Source organism: Zalophus californianus, chromosome 13, assembly GCF_009762305.2.
Source record: "Zalophus californianus isolate mZalCal1 chromosome 13, mZalCal1.pri.v2, whole genome shotgun sequence".
NCBI classification, from domain to species: Eukaryota; Metazoa; Chordata; class Mammalia; order Carnivora; family Otariidae; genus Zalophus; species Zalophus californianus.
The window spans coordinates 76,665,524-76,684,703 of record NC_045607.1 but is presented as its reverse complement, the minus strand read 5'-3'; the positions used below and the strand labels follow the sequence as shown (position 1 = coordinate 76,684,703).

The 19,180-nt window shown below is 36.9% G+C and overlaps 1 protein-coding gene across 1 annotated transcript in view; it reads left to right on the top strand.

Moving 5' to 3' along the window:
- Positions 1–19,180, top strand: part of VPS13A (vacuolar protein sorting 13 homolog A) — a 270,154-nt gene that overhangs the window by 26,363 nt on the left and 224,611 nt on the right. Inside the window, 5 exon segments of the mRNA XM_035723481.1 lie at positions 9,155–9,264; positions 9,920–9,979; positions 11,983–12,042; positions 12,231–12,311; positions 15,903–15,960. Coding sequence (XP_035579374.1) covers positions 9,155–9,264; positions 9,920–9,979; positions 11,983–12,042; positions 12,231–12,311; positions 15,903–15,960 — 369 coding nt within the window.

The window sequence follows — 19,180 nt, the reverse complement described above, 5'->3', positions numbered from 1 at the left end:
GATTGGCTATTGCAGACATTGCTGCTATGAACATTGGGGTGCATATGGCCCTTTACATCTGTGTCTTTGGGGTAAATACCCAGGAGTGCGATTGCTGGGTCATAGGGTAGCTCTATTTTTAATTTTTTGAGGCACCTCCACACTGTTTTCCAAAGTGGCTGTACCAACTTGCATTCCCACCAACAGCGTAAGCGGGTTCCCCTTTCTCCACAACCTCTCCAACATTTGTTGTTTCTTGGCTTGTCAATTTTTGCCATCCTGACTGGTGTAAGGTGGTATCTCACTGTGGTTTTGATTTGAATTTCCCTGATGGCTAATGACGATGAACATTTTTTCATGTGTCTGTTAGCCATTTGTATGTCTTCTTTGGTGTTCATGTCTTCTGCCCATTTTTTGAATTGATTATTTGTTTTTTGGGTGTTGAGTTTGAGAAGTTCTTTATAGATCTTGGATACCAGCCCTTTATCTGTAGTGTCCTTTGCAAATATCTTCTCCCATTCTGTGGGTTGCCTCTTTGTTTTGTTGACTGTTTCCTTTGCTGTGCAGAAGCTTTTTATCTTGATGAAGTCCCAAAAGTTCATTTTTGCTTTTGTTTCACTAGCCTTTGGAGATGTTTCTTGAAAGAAGTTGCTATGGCTGATGTCAAAGAGGTTACTGCCTATGTTCTCTTCCTAGGATTTTGATGGATTCCTGCCTCACATTGAGGTCTTTCATCCATTTTGAGTTTATCTTTGTGTAGGGTGTGAGAGAATGGTCGAGTTTCATTCTTCTTCATGTGGCTGTCCAATTTTCCCAGCACCGTTTATTGAAGAGACTGTCTTTTTTCCATTGCATATTTTTTCCTGCTTTGTCGAAGATTATTTGACTGTAGAGTTGAGGGTCCATATATGGGCTCTCTATTGTGTTCCGTTGGTCTGTATGTCTGTTTTTGTGCCAGTACCATGCTGTCTTGGTGATCACTGCTTTGTAATATAGCTTGAAATTGGGCAACGTGATGCCCCCAGCTTTGTTTTTCAACATTTCCTTGGCGATTCGGGGTCTTTTCTGATTCCATACAAATTTTAGATTGTTTGTTCCAGCACTTCGAAAAATGTCATTGGAATTTTGATCGGGATGGCATTGAAGGTATAGATTGCTCTGGGTAGCATAGACATATTAACAATGTTTAGTCTTCCGATCCATGAGTATGGAATGTTTTTCCATCTTTTTGTGTCTTCAGTTTCTTTCATGAGTGTTCTGTAGTTCCTAGAGTATAGATCCTTTACCTCTTTGGTTAGGTTTATTCCGAGGTATCTTATGGTTTTTGGTGCTATTGTAAATGGAATCGTTTCTTTAATTTCTGTTTCTACAGTTGAGTTGTTATGTATAAGAAAGCAACTGGTTTCTGTGCATTGACTTTTGATATCCTGCCACATTACTGAATTGCTGTGTGAGTTCTAGTAATTTGGGGGTGGAGACTTTTGGGTTTTCCACATAAAGTAAATAAAAGGTATTCAAATTGGCAAAGAAGTCAAACTCTCTCTTTGCAGATGATATTTTGTCTTTTTTTCATGGTAGCATCCTGATGGGGATTAAGTGGCATCTCATGTAGTTTTGATTTGCATTTCCCTAAAGATTAGTATTTCAGCATCTTTTCATGTGCTTATTGGCCATTTGTATATCTTCTTTGGAGAAACATCTATTTGAGTCTTTTGCCCATCTTTTAATTGGGTTGGCTTTTTGTGTTGGGCGGTAGGAGTTCTTTATATATTCTGGGTGTTAATCCTTTACTAAATACATGATTTGCAAATTTTCTCCCATTCTTTGTGTAACTATTCTGTTGATAGTGTTGTATGAACAAACTTTTTTAAATTTCCATGAAGTTCATTTTTGTCATCTTCTGTTGCTTGTGCCTTGGTGTCATACACAAGAAATCATTGCCAAATCCAGTGTCATGCAGCTTTTGTCCTGTGTTTTCCTCTGAGTTTTATAGTTTTAGGTCTTAAATTTAAATCTTAGATCCATTTTAAGTTAATTTTTGTATATGTTCTTAGATAAGGGTACAGCTTTATTCTCTTGCTGTGGATATCTTGATATGCAGTTTTCCCAACATTGTTTATTAAAACAACTGTCCATTCCTGATTGAATAGTCTTGGCCCCTTATCAAAAATCATTTGACCATATGTGCAAGGGTTTATTCCGTGTGCTCAGTTCTATTTCATTTGTCTGTATGTCTGTCTGTATGGCAGTACCACACTGTTTTGATTACTGGAGCTGTGTTGTAAATTTTGAAATCAGGAAGTTTGTTTTTCAGTTTTGTTCTGCTTTTTCAAGATGGTTTTTTGCTCTTTGGGAGTCTCTTGAGATTCCATATGAATTTTAGGCTGTGGATTTCTATTTCTGCAGAAAGTATAATTGGAATTTTGATAAGGTTTGCTTTGACTCTATAGATTGCTTTGGGCAGTATTGACATGTTGTTTTCCAATCCATGAACTTGGAATGTGTTTTACCTACTTGGTTACGTTAATCTCTAAGTTATTTTATTCTTTTTGATGCTGTTGTAAATGGAATTGTTTCTGTAATTTCCTGTTGAGATTTTTCATTGTTAGGGACTGTATATGCAATTGATTTTTTCTTTTCTTTTTTTTGAGAGAGAGCGAGAGTTTGAGCACTTGCATGTGAGATTGCGGAGGGACAGAGGGATGGGGAAAGAAAGCATCCCAAGCAGGGTCTGTGTTCAGCATGGAGCCCAACACAGGGCTCAATCTCAGGACTCTGAGATCATAACCTGAGCTGAAATCAAGAGTCAGATGCCCAACCGACTGTGCCACTGAGGCACCCCCGCAATTGATTTTTTTTTTTTTGACGTTGTGCCCTGCTACTTTGCTGAGTTCATTTACTAGTTTTAATGGTTGTTTTGTTGGGTAGTTAGGATTTTCTTTTTTTTTTTCTTTTTTTTTTTTAAAGATTTTTTTTATTTATTTGAGAGAGAGAATGAGAGAGAGAGAGCATGAAGGGGGGAGGGTCAGAGGGAGAAGCAGACTCCCCGCTGAGCAGGGAGCCCGATGTGGGACTCGATCCCAGGACTCCAGGATCATGACCTGAGCTGAAGGCAGTTGCCTAACCAACTGAGCCACCCAGGCGCCCCTAGGATTTTCTTAATATAAGATCATATTGTCTGTGAACAGAGATAATTTTACTTATTCCTTTCTGATTTCTTTTTTCTTGCATAATTTACGCTGGCTGTACCTTCCAGTAAGTATTATGCTGAATAAAAGTGACAAAACTGGAAATTTTTGCTGTTTTTCTGATTTTCGAGGAAAAGCTTTCATCCTTTCCATTAAGCATGATGATTGCTGTGGGCTTTTTCTGGATGATCTTTATTATGTTGAGATATTTTCCTTCTAGTCCTACTTTGTTGACAGTTTTTATTATGAAAGGGTATTGAAATTTGTCAAATGCTGCTTCATCAGTTGAGATGATCATACATTTTTTTTATTTGGTAAATGTGGTGTATTACATTGATTTTTATGTGTCTAGCATCCTTCCGTTGTACCAATAAATTGTGAGTCATGGTGTATAATCTTTTTAATGTGTTGTTGAATTTTGTTTGTTGGCATTTTATTATTTGCATCAATATCAGGAATATTGATCTGTAGTTTTCTTGTAGTGTCTGTGTGGTTTCAGTATCAGATTAATGCTGACCTCATACATTGAGTTTGGAAGTATTCCTTTATTTATTTATTTTTTGAGTTTGAAGAGGATTGATGTTTTCTTTAAGTATTAGGCAGAATTGATCAGGTAAGCCATCAGTTCCAGGGCTTTTATTTGTCAGGAGAGTTTTGGTCGCGTCCTTCCCTTCGCCCTCTCTTCCCTTCGCCCTCTCTTCCCTTCGCCCTCTCTTCCCTTCGCCCTCTCTTCCCTTCGCCCTCTCTTCCCTTCGCCGTCTCTTCCCTTCGCCGTCTCTTCCCTTCGCCGTCTCTTCCCTTCGCCGTCTCTTCCCTTCGCCCTCTCTTCCCTTCCCCCTGTCTTTGTAATCTCTACACCCAATGTGGGGTTCAAACTCACAACCCCAATATCAAGAGTCACACGCTCCACTGACTAAGCCAGACAGGCATACCTCAGCCAGTATTCCTTCACATATTCTCTCCCACCATTTCTGTCTTTTTTCCTTCTGGGACCCCCACAATGTATATGTTGGTCCACTTGGTGTCCCACAGGTGTCCCTTAGGCTCTGTTCACTTTTCTTCCACGTTTTTTCTGTTCCTCAAATTCAGGTTTTGTTTTTGTTTCTGTTTTTTTTTTCTGTTTTCAAGTTTGTTAATTCTTCTGCCGATTGACATCTGCCTTTGCATCCCTATGGAGAGTTTTTCCTTTTAGGTATGGTACTTTTCTCCTGCTGAATTTTTGTTTGGTTTCTTCTTAGGTTTTCTGTCTCTTTATAGATATTTCTATTTCGTTGATAATATTATTTTCTTGACGTTCTCTACACCTTCCTTCAGTTCTTGAGCATCTATGTGATACTTGTTTTAAAGTCTGTCTAGTAGAGGGGTGCCTGAGTGGCTCAGTGGGTTAAGTGTCTGCCTTTGGGTCAGCTCATGATCCCAGAGTCCTGGGATTGAGGACTTCTCCCTTTGCTCCTCATGCCACTCGTGCTCTCTTGCTTGCACTCTCTCTCAAATAAATGAAATCCTAAAAAAAAAAAAAAAGTAGATCTGTCATCAGATCTTTTTAGGGAATAGTTTTGTAAACTTATTTTTTTGTCCTTTGGGCCATATCTTCCTGTTTCTTTGTATGCCTTGTGATTTCTCATTAAAATCTGGATATTTGGATCTAATAATGTGATACCTGTGGAAATGAAATTCACCCCTATTCCTATGGTTTTCTGTTTTTTTTTTTTTAATGTTTTTGGTTATTTTTCATTATTATAGGATGTCCTAGTCCAAGGATCAGCCTGAGGTGTAAATGTAAGGTATTCTCAGGTCTTTTCTAAGCCTGAGTCTATTCCTTTCCCTGAACATGTGTGGTTACATTCTTATTTTTCCTGTGTATGGAGTTGCTTTTGAATGTCCTAGTCTTTAATCTTTTGCTCACAAAAGTGGAGAGGAGAATAATGAATGGGGGGGCAAAAATAAAAAAGGTTGCGAGTCCTTTAAATGCCCTGGATGTCACATCAGCTGGAGAGGAAGGGGCTTGCAACAGTGGAGAAAGGTGCAGCAACCATGGACCATCCTTCTATCTTTGATCAGGAGCAGTAATCAGCCTTTAGACTACAGATCTCCAAATATTTGGAGGATGGGTCCTTTTTTTTCCCACCTTGGCTCCGGCAAGTTGAGTGCAAGCCACTCCAGGAGTAAGTGCACAGCTGACTGCCATGGGCCTGAGAATAGGGCGTGGAGAGCTGCTACTGTGTTAAGAGCTAATATTGATGTAAATGAAGTTTAGTTTACTTTCAAGCCTTCCTCTGCAAGTTGCAAGTCCTCACAGGGTTCCAGAGTTTCAGAATATTTACATTAGGCACATTTCACCTATTCAGTTGTTACCTAACTAGGAAAACAGATTCTTGGTGTTTTCTATTCTGCCATTTTCTCCAGAATCCTCTCTTTCAGTCCTTCCTTTGCTAAGTCTCCTAGGTTTTTGCCTTTTAAAAGTCATTTTCATCTTATCAAAATAATATATATAGCTTTAAAAGTTATTAAGTAATATAGTACCCATAATTAAAACAAAAAAATTCTGTCTTCTGGCTTAGACCCTAAGCCTACTCCATATAGACCCACTTTCAAGTTTTAAGGTGTTTCTTGTGTTTATCTCTGTATTGCTGCATAAGGTGATTACACCTCTATTACTTGATTTACAGACTATAAGGTCGACCCATTTTTCTGTCTTTGCAGTATAATTGCATGCTTGGTTAAATCAGTATTCATTGTTTAAATTATCATGGCTACATCTCAGTGCTTACTACTGAGCCAAATAGTATATATACTCTGATTACATGTGTTTATTTACTTGGCAATAGTAGATGAATGTGGGTGTAATTATATTTATTTTTTACATAGAACTTTTTAATATGTCTGGTTTCGATGTGATGGATCTTCCTTCCCTGTATCTTTAAGTACATAGTTTCAGAGTCTATAGTTGCGTTTATTTTCTTTACAATAAATTCTTCGTTCGCACTAGAATGGGAAAGGGATAGTTGCTTGGCTATGTGGACTAGGAGAGGGAAGATACCTGGAAGTCTGCCTACTAATTAAACAGATTTAAGCTAATCCTTTTATTATCATCCTCTCCTTGCCATTTCTTTTCTGAGGACTCTGTTTGTTTTTTTCCTTTAAGATTTTACTCATTTGAGAGAGGGAGAGCGAGTGAGAGAGCACAAGCAAGGGGAGCAGCAGACGCCCTGCTGAGCAGGGAGCCTGACGTTGGGGATCATGACTTGAGCTGAAGGCAGACGCTTAACCAGCTGAGCCACCCAGGCGCCCCATGAGGACTCTAGTTTCTGAATCTTTCCAGGGTTCTGGTTTTTGTCTCATTTTTATTATTGGCATGACTATAGGCATTTAGGATTGAATTTCTTCATCTTCTAAGTAGGTTAAGACTGTCTGCCTTCCAGCTTCTAAAATTTTGAGGGTATCTCTTACCTATTTTGTTTCCTATATTTTTTCTTTTGGCCTTGGGGATTTGTCTATTTTTAACTTTTGCATTAGTGGGGTTTTACTGAGAAGTGAAGAAATGGATAACAATCCACCATGTTTAATCAGAAATCCCTCCTATTTTTATGTAGGTCTAAAATAGAAATATTTATGCTTAAAATTCATTAGTGATAGCTTATCATCAGGTAGAAGTTTAAACTGTTCAGCGTGACACATAAAAGTTCATAGGATTTGAATTCTGTCTACCTCTTCAGCCTCGTTACTGGCCCCACCTCTTTCTCTTCTATTCTTTGTTCTAGCCATACTGATCTATTAGTTTATTGAATGTATCAATTTCTCTATATATTTCTCTGAATATATCTCACTTTCTACTTTAATATACAATTGTGAGTTACCAGCATTAGGAGGATAGTTGAAGCTATAAAGTGCAGATGAGATTCCCTGAAGCAGAAGTGTAGAAGGAGAATAGAAGCAATCGTGGGACTGAGCCTTAAGGACATCCAGCATTTAATGATTGTATTAGAGGAGGAACACAGAAAAAGAAGATCAAGAAAGAGTGATTAGATAAGTAGAAATTGGGAGATTATAATTTCATGGGAAAAGAGTGTTTTAGGAAGCAAAGAATGTGTTAGATCTTAACGAGGTATCAGGTAAAGTGAGGATAAAGAAACCATTTTATTCATGTCATGCATATCATGGGTCCCTGAGTGATGATTACAGGATCTTCCAAAGTTGGAGGTGAGGTCCTCTCAGAGTAAAGAGAGCAGTGGAAGGGTCATTAGACCTTTGAGGAGAATCCAAAAGAATTTTGAGATAATTGTTACGGAGCGTGTGACCAAGTGGAATGGAGAAATGTAAGGTTGCTGTTGGGGTGAAGTTGGTGGTACCTAATTTACAGTCATTACAGTCTCTCCTGTTGTGATTTGTCTCCTCCTGTCCTTAACTGGCAAGGTGTAAATATGTTTATGTAAAAAGTAGATAGTTGGGGGGGCGCCTGGGTGGCTCAGTCGTTATGCATCTGCCTTCGGCTCAGGTCATGATCCCAGGGTCCTGGGATCGAGCCCCGCATCGGGCTCCTGCTCTGCAGGAAGCCTGCTTCTCCCTCTCCCACTCCCCCTGCTTGTGTTCCCACTCTTGCTGTGTCTCTCTCTGTCAAATAAATAAAACTTTAAAAAGTAGATAGTTGGGTTTATTCAGAGTTGGAGCTTTTCCTCTGTGAGGAAAATGAGAAAAAAGAACAAAAGAGTTTAAAGAGTTGGTGAAATAATAGGTTATGGAATCTGAGCAGGATAAGGAATTTGGAAGGAGACTACTGGATGTAGTGGATGGATGGGGAAAAGGAAGGGGAAAGGAAGATTTTGCATTGAATCGAATGAGTAGATTCATAGAGTAAAGGATTTTGTTAGGATGTGGTGGTAATCAAAGGTCAAAATCCTGTCTTCAAAGAGCTTATATTTTATTAATTCTAAAGTCCTTTTATAGTTAAGGTATTTACTGATCTGTTCACTGAATCTTGGATTTGATGTAAATATATCTTCATCAGCTTGTCCTCTTGGGCCAGTTGAATTAGGGAGTAGTAGGTCATTAGAAGAAAAGACAGGTAATATGTATGTACAGGTGGAACAGGACTAGAAATAGGAAATGAGATAGTTCTCATTGGCATTTTCAAATGGGGGAAAAGGGTATAGTAACTTGTTAATCAAAGGCATATGTTTTTCAAAGATTTATCTATTTATCTTGGAGATAGAGCAGGGGGAGGGGCATCGGGAGAGGAGAGAGAATCCTTGGGCAGACTCTGAGCACAGAGCCCAGTGCAGAGCTTGATCCCCGGACCCCTGAGGTCATGACTGGAGCCGAAATCAAGAATTGGATGCTCAGCGGACTGAGCCATCCAGGAGCCCCTCAAAGACATGTTAAAAAAAGAAATTAGGAGCCTCAATCCTTTATTCTTTATTCTTTCTATTCCCCTGGAAAGTTTTGAAACCGGAAACAGTTAATAGCTTTTTTAGAAAATGAGACAAATGATGAACTTCGTTCCCTTGAAAGGAGAAAGAGAAAGAATCTTATATCTTCCTGTTGGGTTCATCAGGAAGAGACGCATAGTTAACTATTTTAAACATCAAACTACATACAACTTATGATAGTATCACTAATTTTAAGGGAGATGCCTACCTCCTGCTGTTACTGGCTTTTCTAAATTAAGCCCATTATAATTCTTATCTAATAATCTTCATTGTTTTCCAAATTTTTACGTACTTAGGTATAGTTAACAGAAGTTGTAAAATTTAATGGCAGTAAGTTTTACATGGTTGGCTTTAGTTTCATTAAAAAAAATTTTTAAAACTGTGTTTGGTTGCCTTTGAAAGTTTATTGGTGTGGAAGACTCAGGGAAAGCAGGCTCTTAGTGTTTTGTTTACAAATACAGATTTTTTTCTTTAACACGGTGATGTTTATGTTACCTCGAAATGTGAATACTTATACAGTGTATTTTTCATTCAAGTTAAAAAAAATATTTGCTATTGTAGAAAAACTTCGGGTGGAGAAACAGGACACTTTTACAGAAAAATTAATTACTCAGATCATAAAAAATCTTCAAGTGAAAATTTCCAACATCCATATTCGTTATGAGGATGATGTAAGTATTTTAATAGGTGAAACTTTTTTTTATGTTTATGTTTTATTGTTTGTTGACATCTGCTCTGTAGTGGTCAACCACTGATGATGAGAAGTGGAGGGACACAGAGCTGAAAATGACTTGATCTTTCTTTTCTGTAATTATAGTTTTAATTTGCAGGGTTTACTGCCTTGATTACACTTTCCTAAAATGTTCAAAAATCAGATAATGAAGGAAAATGCTTTTTTATATTAACAGTCATCTTTGATAGTTGGGCACTATGAATTTAGCAGTTGTATATTTTTAAAATTCCTTATATTTACCTCCTGGAAATTACACTGGTGTAGGAATCAGTAGAGCTAGATTTAGATTATCTCAAATAGATCCTGTATTCTCTCTGAAACGCAAAATTATTAACTTCTCAAGTACTATTGTGAGGTCAACTTACCAATAAGCTTTTTTTATAAACTGAAAAATATGCAGATTTATTGTACAATAATACATTGATACTTGATATTTTAATTAGTATTTGGAAAAATATAGGATTAAAAGTTGTAGAAAGTAGAAAAATGGTTTTGAATGTTTGAAATAGAATATTTCCCAGAAAATGAACTTCTTTGATAAAGTGAATTTTAACTACTAGAAGTCTGAGTAAAATTTGCTCTTTCCTCTTTAGATCACAAATCGAGACAACCCACTGTCATTTGGTATTTCCCTTCAAAATCTCAGCATGCAGGTACTTTGAAAAGAAATTTAACCCTTTTTAATTGTGTAGTATAGTTCATCTAACTATTAATTACTGTTTGTGTGCCAGCATCAGAAGTAGTTGTCTCTATAGAATTAGTACAGAAATTGCATAGGCTGTATTGGAATTGGGAGTAGGTAGTTCAGCATTTCAAAAAATGGTTGATAATCAAATTTAGTTTAAAATAGGAGGGCCTATTTGCAAATTAGAGCATTTGATACTTTTTTTCTTAAAAATACATTGCTTAAATAAGTAGAAAGTAAAAGTGATGAATGTTTATTTCAGAAACTTTGATAAGTCATGAAAAGCATAAAGAAACATCACTCATTTCCTCACCACCGTTATTAATACTGTGGCAAACTCTCTTCCTGTCCAGTTTTACAAACTGATGAATTTTTAAAGCCTAAGAGCAAATAGAGGATTATGAAACACTGGCTTGTGTCCAGAATGGACAGTTGTGGAATTTGTCATTTGGTTTAAGTTTTAAATACTTTATTTTAAAGAATAAACTGTTAGGATTAAAGTTTATGTCTATTTTGTTTTCTACTCTTCACCCTTCTCTCAGAGATAAACATTCTAAGTAATATTTTATGTGATTTTTTCTATAGATTTTCATTTTTCTCGTCACAGTGTTTTTGACATTTGCTTGTGTTGCTATACATAATTCAGTTTAATTGCTGTGTAGTATTTCATTACCTGCTTTTATTTGTTGTATCCATTGGGTTTTTGTGTATAATTTTTTTCTTAAAACATGGATCCACTACAACCAAAATAAGTAAAAAACCAAATGAAAAGTTATTGAATGAAGTCGGGTGGGATAAACTGTCAAATGCTGCTGTAAGTTTGAAAAATAAGGATGGAGAAATTAGCCATTGGCTGTGGCAATGTGGAAATAATGGGTAACTGTGACAGCAGTGGTACTGACCATCACCTTTGGGAGACCTTGGAAACTGGTGTCCTAGCCCAGACCTATTCAGTTAGAAACTCAGGTGGGGACCCAGCAACCTAAGTTTTAGAAAGCCCTCCAGGTGATTTTGATGCACACTCAAGTTTGAAAACTTTTGTCATCTCTTCAGTTCTCTACCAAAAAATGAAAACCGTCTTTGTAGAATAAGCATCTAAACACTTAATTCACCTCAGTGGCTTCTCATTATTATTGGAATAAAGTCAGTAGTTTTGTTTTAAAATAGTTTATAATCGCTTTGTAATCTGACCCTGGGTAACATCTGGTTTCACCTCTTTGCTTTATGTTCTCTGGCCATATGAGGCTTCTTCAGTTCCCTGAACGTTTTGCATATTTGCATATTTTCCTACTCTGAATCATATTCCCTACTGACCTTAAAATCAACAGTTTCTATTCATATATCATATATTGGACATCACTTATTCTGAGAACTGTGTATTTAACCTCTAAGGTGGCATTTACCTATTTTTTGTTATGTTAATTACCATACATCATTAGTTTCTTTTTTAAGATTTTATTTATTTATTTGAGAGAGAATGAGAGATAGAGAGCATGAGAGGGAAGAGGGTCAGAGGGAGAAGCAGACTCCCTGCTGAGCAGGGAGCCCGATGTGGGGCTCGATCCCAGGACTCCAGGATCATGACCTGAGCCGAAGGCAGTCGCTTAACCAACTGAGCCACCCAGGCGCCCCATCATTAGTTTTTGATGCAGTGTTCCATGATTCATTGTTCGTGTATAACACCCAGTGCTCCATTCAGTATGTGCCCTCTTTAATACCCATCACCAGGCTAACCCATCCCCCCACCTGCACTTAACCTATTTGTAATTGCTTGTTTACTTGTTTGCTTTTTCATTCAGCAGTGAGCCCTTTGAAAGCAAAGGCTTTCTTGTAGTCAGTTAATATTCTTTCACTGAATGTTTTCAAGAACATTTTTATGGGAAATTGGTCAAGGGCATGGTTGGTACAATTTATCAGTCTGCCATTTCACATGTAAATAATATTTTCACTGTTTTTTACTTTTCTTTTTAGACAACTGATCAAAACTGGGTTCCGTGTTTACATGATGAAACTGAGAAACTATTTTGTAAGGTAAAATATTTTGTCAATCCAGACAAAAGAGACTTAGAAAGGCGAATGGTAACATATATAGATAAGGATTTCTGTGAATTGTGTTTACTTGCTTAAGTCTATCATATGACTCAATTATTTGAGACTTCTGAAAATAGCATATGTTAAAGAAGAAAACGAGACATGTAATAAATTTGATTTATTTTCAGTTAATCCGATTGGATAACCTTTTTGCCTATTGGAATGTGAAGTCTCAGTTGTTTTACCTTAATGATTATGATGAATCATTGGTAAGTAAATCTTTTTGATATGTGTATGTACACCTTTGTTGGTATCCTATTTTGCATAAGGTTTTATTCATTATCATTTATTAACATACTCTAGTCGTCTTTTTTCCTAGGCAAAATCCATTAAAATTTACAGAAATAAGTGAATATATATGTGCCTGTACACAAACATGTATAGATCTTTTTTTGTATAATTGACATGCAGCATTAGTATATATTAGTCTTATGTGTGCACTGTAATGGTTCAGTATCTGTACATAATGTGAAATGATCACAGTAGGTCTCACATCCATTACCATACATAGTTAATTACGGAACTTTTTCTTTGGATGAGTACTTTTAAGATTTACTCTCTGAGCAACGTTGAAATATGCAGTACAGTATTGTTAACTGTAGTTGCCATGCTGTACAATACATACATTTCCATGACTGACTTAGTGTATAACTAGAAGTTCTTAACCTTTTGACTCCCTTTACACATTTTGCATATCTCTCACTCCACCTCAGACAGACATCGGTCTGTTCTCTGTATGTGAGTATGAGCTTGGCTTCTTTTTGTTTATTTTTTTTAAAGTATTCCACATATAAGTGAGGTCAGATGGTATTTGTCTGACTTATTTCACTTAGCATAAGGCCATCAAATTTCATCCTTGTTGCAAATGGCAAGATTTCCTTTTTAATGGCTGAATAGTGTGTGTGTGTGTGTGTGTGTGTGTGTGTGTGTGTGTGTGTGTGTGTGTGTGTGTGTGTGTGTGTGTGTGTGTGTGTGTGTGTGTGAGAGTATATTTTCTTTATCCATCTATCCATGGATATTTAGGTGGTTTCCATATCTTGGCTATTGTAATTAATGCTGCATTGAACATGGAGGTGCATGTATCTTTTCTAGTTCATGTTTTTCTTTTAATAAATATTTAGAAGTGGAATTGCTGGATCGTATGGTAGTTCTTTTAATTTCTTGAGGACCTTCATACTGTTTTTCCATAGGGGATTGCATCAGTTTACATTTCCACCAGTAGTGCATAGGAATTTCCTTTTCTCCACATCCTTGCCAACACTTGTTATTTCTTGTTGTTGTTTTTTTTAATAATAACCATTTTAACAGGTGATAGCTCATGCTTTTGATTTGTGATTTCCCTGATAATTGTGTTGAGTACCTTTTCATGTACCTGTTGGCTATCTGTATGTTTGAAAAATATCTCTTCAGTTCCTCTCCAGTTTTTAAGTTGTTCTGAAATTGGGTTGTATGAGTTCTTTATGTATTTTGGATAATGACCCCTTATCAGATAAATGATTTGCAAATATTTTCTCCTATTTAGTAGTTTGCCTTTTCATTATGTTGATGGTTTCCTTTGCTGTGCAGATATTTTTTAGTTTGATGTAGTTCCATTTGTTTATTTTTTTTCTTTTGTTGACTTTACTTTTGGTGTCAGATCCAAAATATCATTGCCAAGACCAGTTTCAAGGAACCTACTTCCTATGTTTTGTTTTAGGAGTTGTATGGTTTCAGGGCTTACATTCAAGTTTTTTAATCTATTTTAAGTTAATTTTTGTGTATGGTGTAGGGTATTGGTCCAGTTTCATTCTCTTGCATGTGGCTGTCCAGTTTTCCAAACACCACATAGTGAAGAGACTCTCCTTTCCTCATTATATATTTTTGACTTCCTTGTTGTAATTTAATTGATCATATATGCATGGGTATATTTCAGGGCTCTTTATTGCTATGTGTACCTGTTTTTATGCCAGTGCCATACTGTTTTGATTATTACAGCTTTGTAATATAATTTGAAATCAAGGGTGCCTGAGTGGCTCAGTTGGTTAGGTGACTGCCTTCGGCTCAGGTCATGATCCTGGAGTCCCGGGATCGAGTCCCACATCGGGCTCCCTGCTCAGCAGGGAGTCTGCTTCTCCCTCTGACCCTCCCCCCTCTCATGCTCGCTCTCTATCTCATTCTCTCTCTCAAATAAATAAATTAAATCTTAAAAAAAAAATTTGAAATCAAGCCTTGTAATAGCTCCAGGTTTGTTCTTTCTCAAGATTACTTTGGTTATTCAGGGCCTTTTGTGGTTTCATACACACATTAGGGTCATTTGTTCTATTTCTTTGAATAATGCCATTGGAAATTTGATAGAGATTGCATTGAATTTATAGATTTCTTTGGGTAGTATGGACTTTTTAACAGGTTTATTTCTTGCAGTATAGAGCATGGAATATATTGCCATTTTTTTGCATCTTCAATTTCTAACAGTTTTTGGTGTACAAAGCTTTACTTCGTTGGTTAAATTATTTTATTTCAAATACTTTATTGTTTTAATTACCTAAAGTTACAAAATGTGAGTAACAAATTTCTTTATAGTAGTTTCAGTTAATTTTCTTTTTTAAAGTTTTTATTTAAATTCTAGTGGGTTAAGATACAGTGTAATATTGGTTTCAGAACTAGAATTTAGCAGGGCGCCTGGGTGGCTCAGTCGGTTAAGTATCTGCCTTCAGCTCAGGTCCTGTATTGGGCTCCTTGCTCAGCGGGGAGCCTGCTTCTCCCTCTCCTCCCTAATCATGCTCTCTCTCGCTATCTCTCTCTCTCAAATAAAATCTTTAAAAAAAAAGTAGAATTTAATGATTCATCACTCATGTGTAACACCCAATGCTGATCACAAGTGCCCTCCTTAATTCCCATCATCTATTTAGCCCATCCCCACTCACCTTCCCTCTAGCAACCCTCAGTTTGTTCTCTGTTAAGTGTTTTATGGTTTGCCTCCCCGCCCTTTTTTTTTTTTTCACCCCTTCACCTATGTTCATCTGTTTTGTTTCTTAAATTTTACATATGAGTGTGGTCATATGGTATTTGTCTTTCTCTGACTGACTTCCTTGGTTAAATTTATTCCTAGGTATTTTATTCTTTTTGATGTAATTGTAAATTGGATTGTTAATTTCTCTTTCTGCTACACCATTATTACTATATAGAAATGCAGAATTCTGTATATTAATTTTGTATCCTGCAATTTGATTGAATTCATTTATTCTAACAGTTTTTGGTGGAGTCGTCAGGGTTTTCTATATAGAATGTCATGTCATCTACAAACAGTGACAGTTTTACTTCTTTTCCAATTTGGATGCCTTTTATTCTTAATTGCTCTGGCTTGGACTTCTGAATATGCTGAATAAAAGTGGCAAGAGTGGGCATCTTTGTCTTGTTCCTGATCTTAGAGGAAGAGTTTTCAGTTTTTAACTGTTGAGCATGTTAGCTGTGGGTTTGTCATATATGGCCTTTATTATGTTAAGGTGTATTTCCCTTATTACCCACTTTCTTGAGATTCTTTATCACAAGTGGATGTTGAATTTTGTGAGATTTTATATATGTGCCTGTACACAAATATGTAAAAACACACACTATCTATCTAAATAGTTCACAAATTATTCTTTAGTAGTAGTAGTTTAATGGGATATTGTTTAACCACTTCAATATTTTCCATAGCTAAGTCCTCCTAAGTTTGAGTTATTTATTTTTTAAATTGCTTTAAAACATTTTTTTGTATATAATAGGATTTTGTAAAGATATATTGGCATGAATATAAATAAAAGCAGTTTGTCTTTTAATAGGACAGCTTGAAGAAGGGCATTGTCAATGGAAATATTGTTCCGAAAGGTTATGATTTTGGTAAGTAAGTACATTTTATAAAATACATGCAGTTAAAGTAATCAGTATAAATTTAAATGAACAATGATAATGTCACTGTGATGTTTCATGTTGATTTTTGTCATATAATTCAAGGTATATGTGCACGAAAAAAACTAGTTCTCTGTTCTATGCCATTCATTGTTGGGGAGCTTTTTGCTATATTTTGAAACTATAAGAGAGAAAAGTGTCCAACAAGAGAGGATGTAATAAATGTGGTAAATCTTTAAGAATTATTCAGTAATAATTATAATCTTTTAAAGACATTTTACATGGCAAATACAATTTAATAAGGCTAGTAGCTGCTATAGTCTGTAGTGTGATCTTACTATTTTAGAAATGTATATTTAAAAATTTTTCTTCATACTTTTTTCTGACTCCAGATTTTCTGAAATGAACATGTAGTACTTTTATAATCAGAAATGAGTAAAATTTCAAATCGAAAGTAGTACTATTTTTTTGCCCTATAGGCTCTCAATAAAACTGATCGATGGATAGATAACTCATTTATTGGATTTGGTTGTCTGATGTCATCAACCAGTGATTCTTTTCTGTATTCTTCTACCTTCATGTTGATACTTTATTAATTTCCTGATGTGGCCTTATTTATTTTTTTAAAGATTTATTTATTTGAGAGGGCTCACATGTGCACAAGGTGGGGGATGGGCACGGGAGAGAGGTAGAGAGAGAGACTCTGGAGCAGACTCCCCACTGAGCATGGAGCCTCAGGCTACCGAGCATGGAGCTCAAAGCTGGTTTGATCTCACCACCTGAGATCATGACCTGAGCTGAAACCAGGAGTTGGGTGTTCAACCAACTGAGCCAGCCAGGCACCTTTGAAGTGACTCTTCTTGTTTTCACTCTTGAAACCAATTCAAAGCCTTGAAATGGATATTTTATTTTCTAGATTTTTTTCCTAAAAGGAAACATTAAGAACAGATGAGATTGCCTTTCATGTGTGTTGATGATTTTCCTATCTATCACTTTAGGTTTGACTGATTTCTCCTTTGCCCTACTATCATTTCCTGCTCCATTAGTGAGGGTCTGGTGACGGAGAAACTACACAGTAATTTGAGCAGGGGAAGTTTAATATAAAGAATTACTATCACAGGATTGGAGTAACAAGGGATTGGCTAATAAAAAATAGAACTCTAAAGAATATAAGAATAATAGAAGGAACTGCCCCTACCCTAGGACTAAGATGGAGTGCCCAAAGAACAGGGTCTGCCTGCCTCAACACTGGGATCTAGACCCTGTTGGAAAGGACATGACCAGGGCTCACTGACTGCCAGGAAAAGACTACCAGTCTCTCTGGTGCCAGGCCACTGAACTTGTTGGAAATTTGCCCTCAGGAACTTTAACATCTCTCATGAGGAGTTGCTCATAGGAGGCACTTCACTGCAAAATTGCCTTAGGGTGCTGGGAGAAGTTGCCAGCTGCTGCTAGCTGTCGTGTACCTCAGCAGGCTAGTGCTGAAGAAATCTGTCATGCTCGAGGAGCTGCCTTCTGTAGGACCCACTTGGTAGCATCTGGGTGGTGGAAAAGTCCCGATACTGCAAGAGTCTGGAACGAGCCCATTAGAACCGAGAAGCAGAACTCCTCTGCAGTCTCTCTCCAGTGTCTAGCATTATGCTAGCTGGTAAAGAAAAAAAAATAGTTAAAGGGCCCAAATCTAGCTTTTAGATTAAGCAGTGAAGGATGAATTTGGAATTCACAGATAAATTGATAACTGGTATATACCTGCTGGAGAGGGAAGGACTAAAGGCTTTTTTTTTTTTTAATTTTTATTTATTTGTCAGAGAGAATACAAGCAGGCAGAGTGGCAGGTACAGGGAGAAGCAGACTCCCAGCTGAGCAGGGACCTCCATGTGGAACTTGATCCCAGGGTGCTGGGATCATGACCTGAGCCAAAGGCAGATGCTTGACAACTGAGCCACCTAGGCGTCCCAGACTAAAGGCTTTTTTTGTTTGTTCTTTATTTAATGGGAGAGACAACAGTTTATAGGCTGAGATCGGAATGATCTGTAGAATATGAAAAACGAAGCAAGAGAGAGAAGCAATAATTTATGGGATATGGGTGAAGGGGGATAGGATCTCATGCACAAGTGGAGTGCTCTGCCACACAAAGGAACATGATTAGTTCATTTAAAGGACAGGTTTTGGCGTAAGAGAGAAGTCCTAACGTTAGACAGTAGAGATGGTAAGAGGAGTTTATGGAATTTCTCTTATGAGCTCTTATTTTTTAATACCTGAGGTGTTGGGGGTTTTTGGAGGGAAGAGAGGCTATGAAATAGTCATGTAGGTGAACAGAGTGAATTGACTAGAGTGGTGTTCTCAGAGTATGGTTCAGACTAGCAACATCAGTATTACTTGGAAACTTGTTAGAAGTAGAAATCCTAGGGCCCATTCCAGACATACTGAATCAGAACTTCTGAGAGTGAGCCTTGGCAATCTGTTTTAATAAGCTTTCCTGGTAATTTTGATGAATTTGAGAGCCACTGGGCTAGAGTTGGGGCTGGGCAGTTTTTTTGTTTTATAAAAGGCCACATAGTAAAAAGTTTTCAATTTTAAGGCCATATATAGCCTCTGTCACATATTTTCCTTTGTTTCTTTTAAACAACCCTATAAAGGTGTAAAAATCATTCCTAGTTCATTGGTTGTATAAAAACACACTATGGTATGCATTTGGTCCCTATCCTGGACTAAATATTATATGACTGCTCAGCAACATTGAGGACTTTTAGGATTTATGACATTAAAGTGAGACCAATCTGTGTGATTGTGTACGTTTTTGGTTTTGGGTTTTTTTTTTTTTTTTTTTTTCCCTAAGCAAATTCAATTTCTTAGGTAGGTTACAGGTGTAGAGTAAATGGAGAGGGTTTTTATCCAGAATTAGAGTTTGGCCTGGTAAGTACTGACAAAGTGAGAAGACAGAGGAGTGAAGAGTGAATGCAGGGGGATGATTAGAATAACTGATTATAGAATTTTAATAGGGTAGGGAGGGTCCTGAGGACATGAAGTGGAGGTGAAAGACAAAGAAAAGATAAAGGATCAATGAATGATAGGTCCCACGGGACCTGAAGTTTTGGTATTGGAGTACTAGAGAGATAGGTGGTGGTGTTAGGAGAGTTGGATGCTTGAGACTGAGCTTATGGAGAGGTCTAGCATATAAGTATGATAAGATCTAGTGGATCAAGTAAGG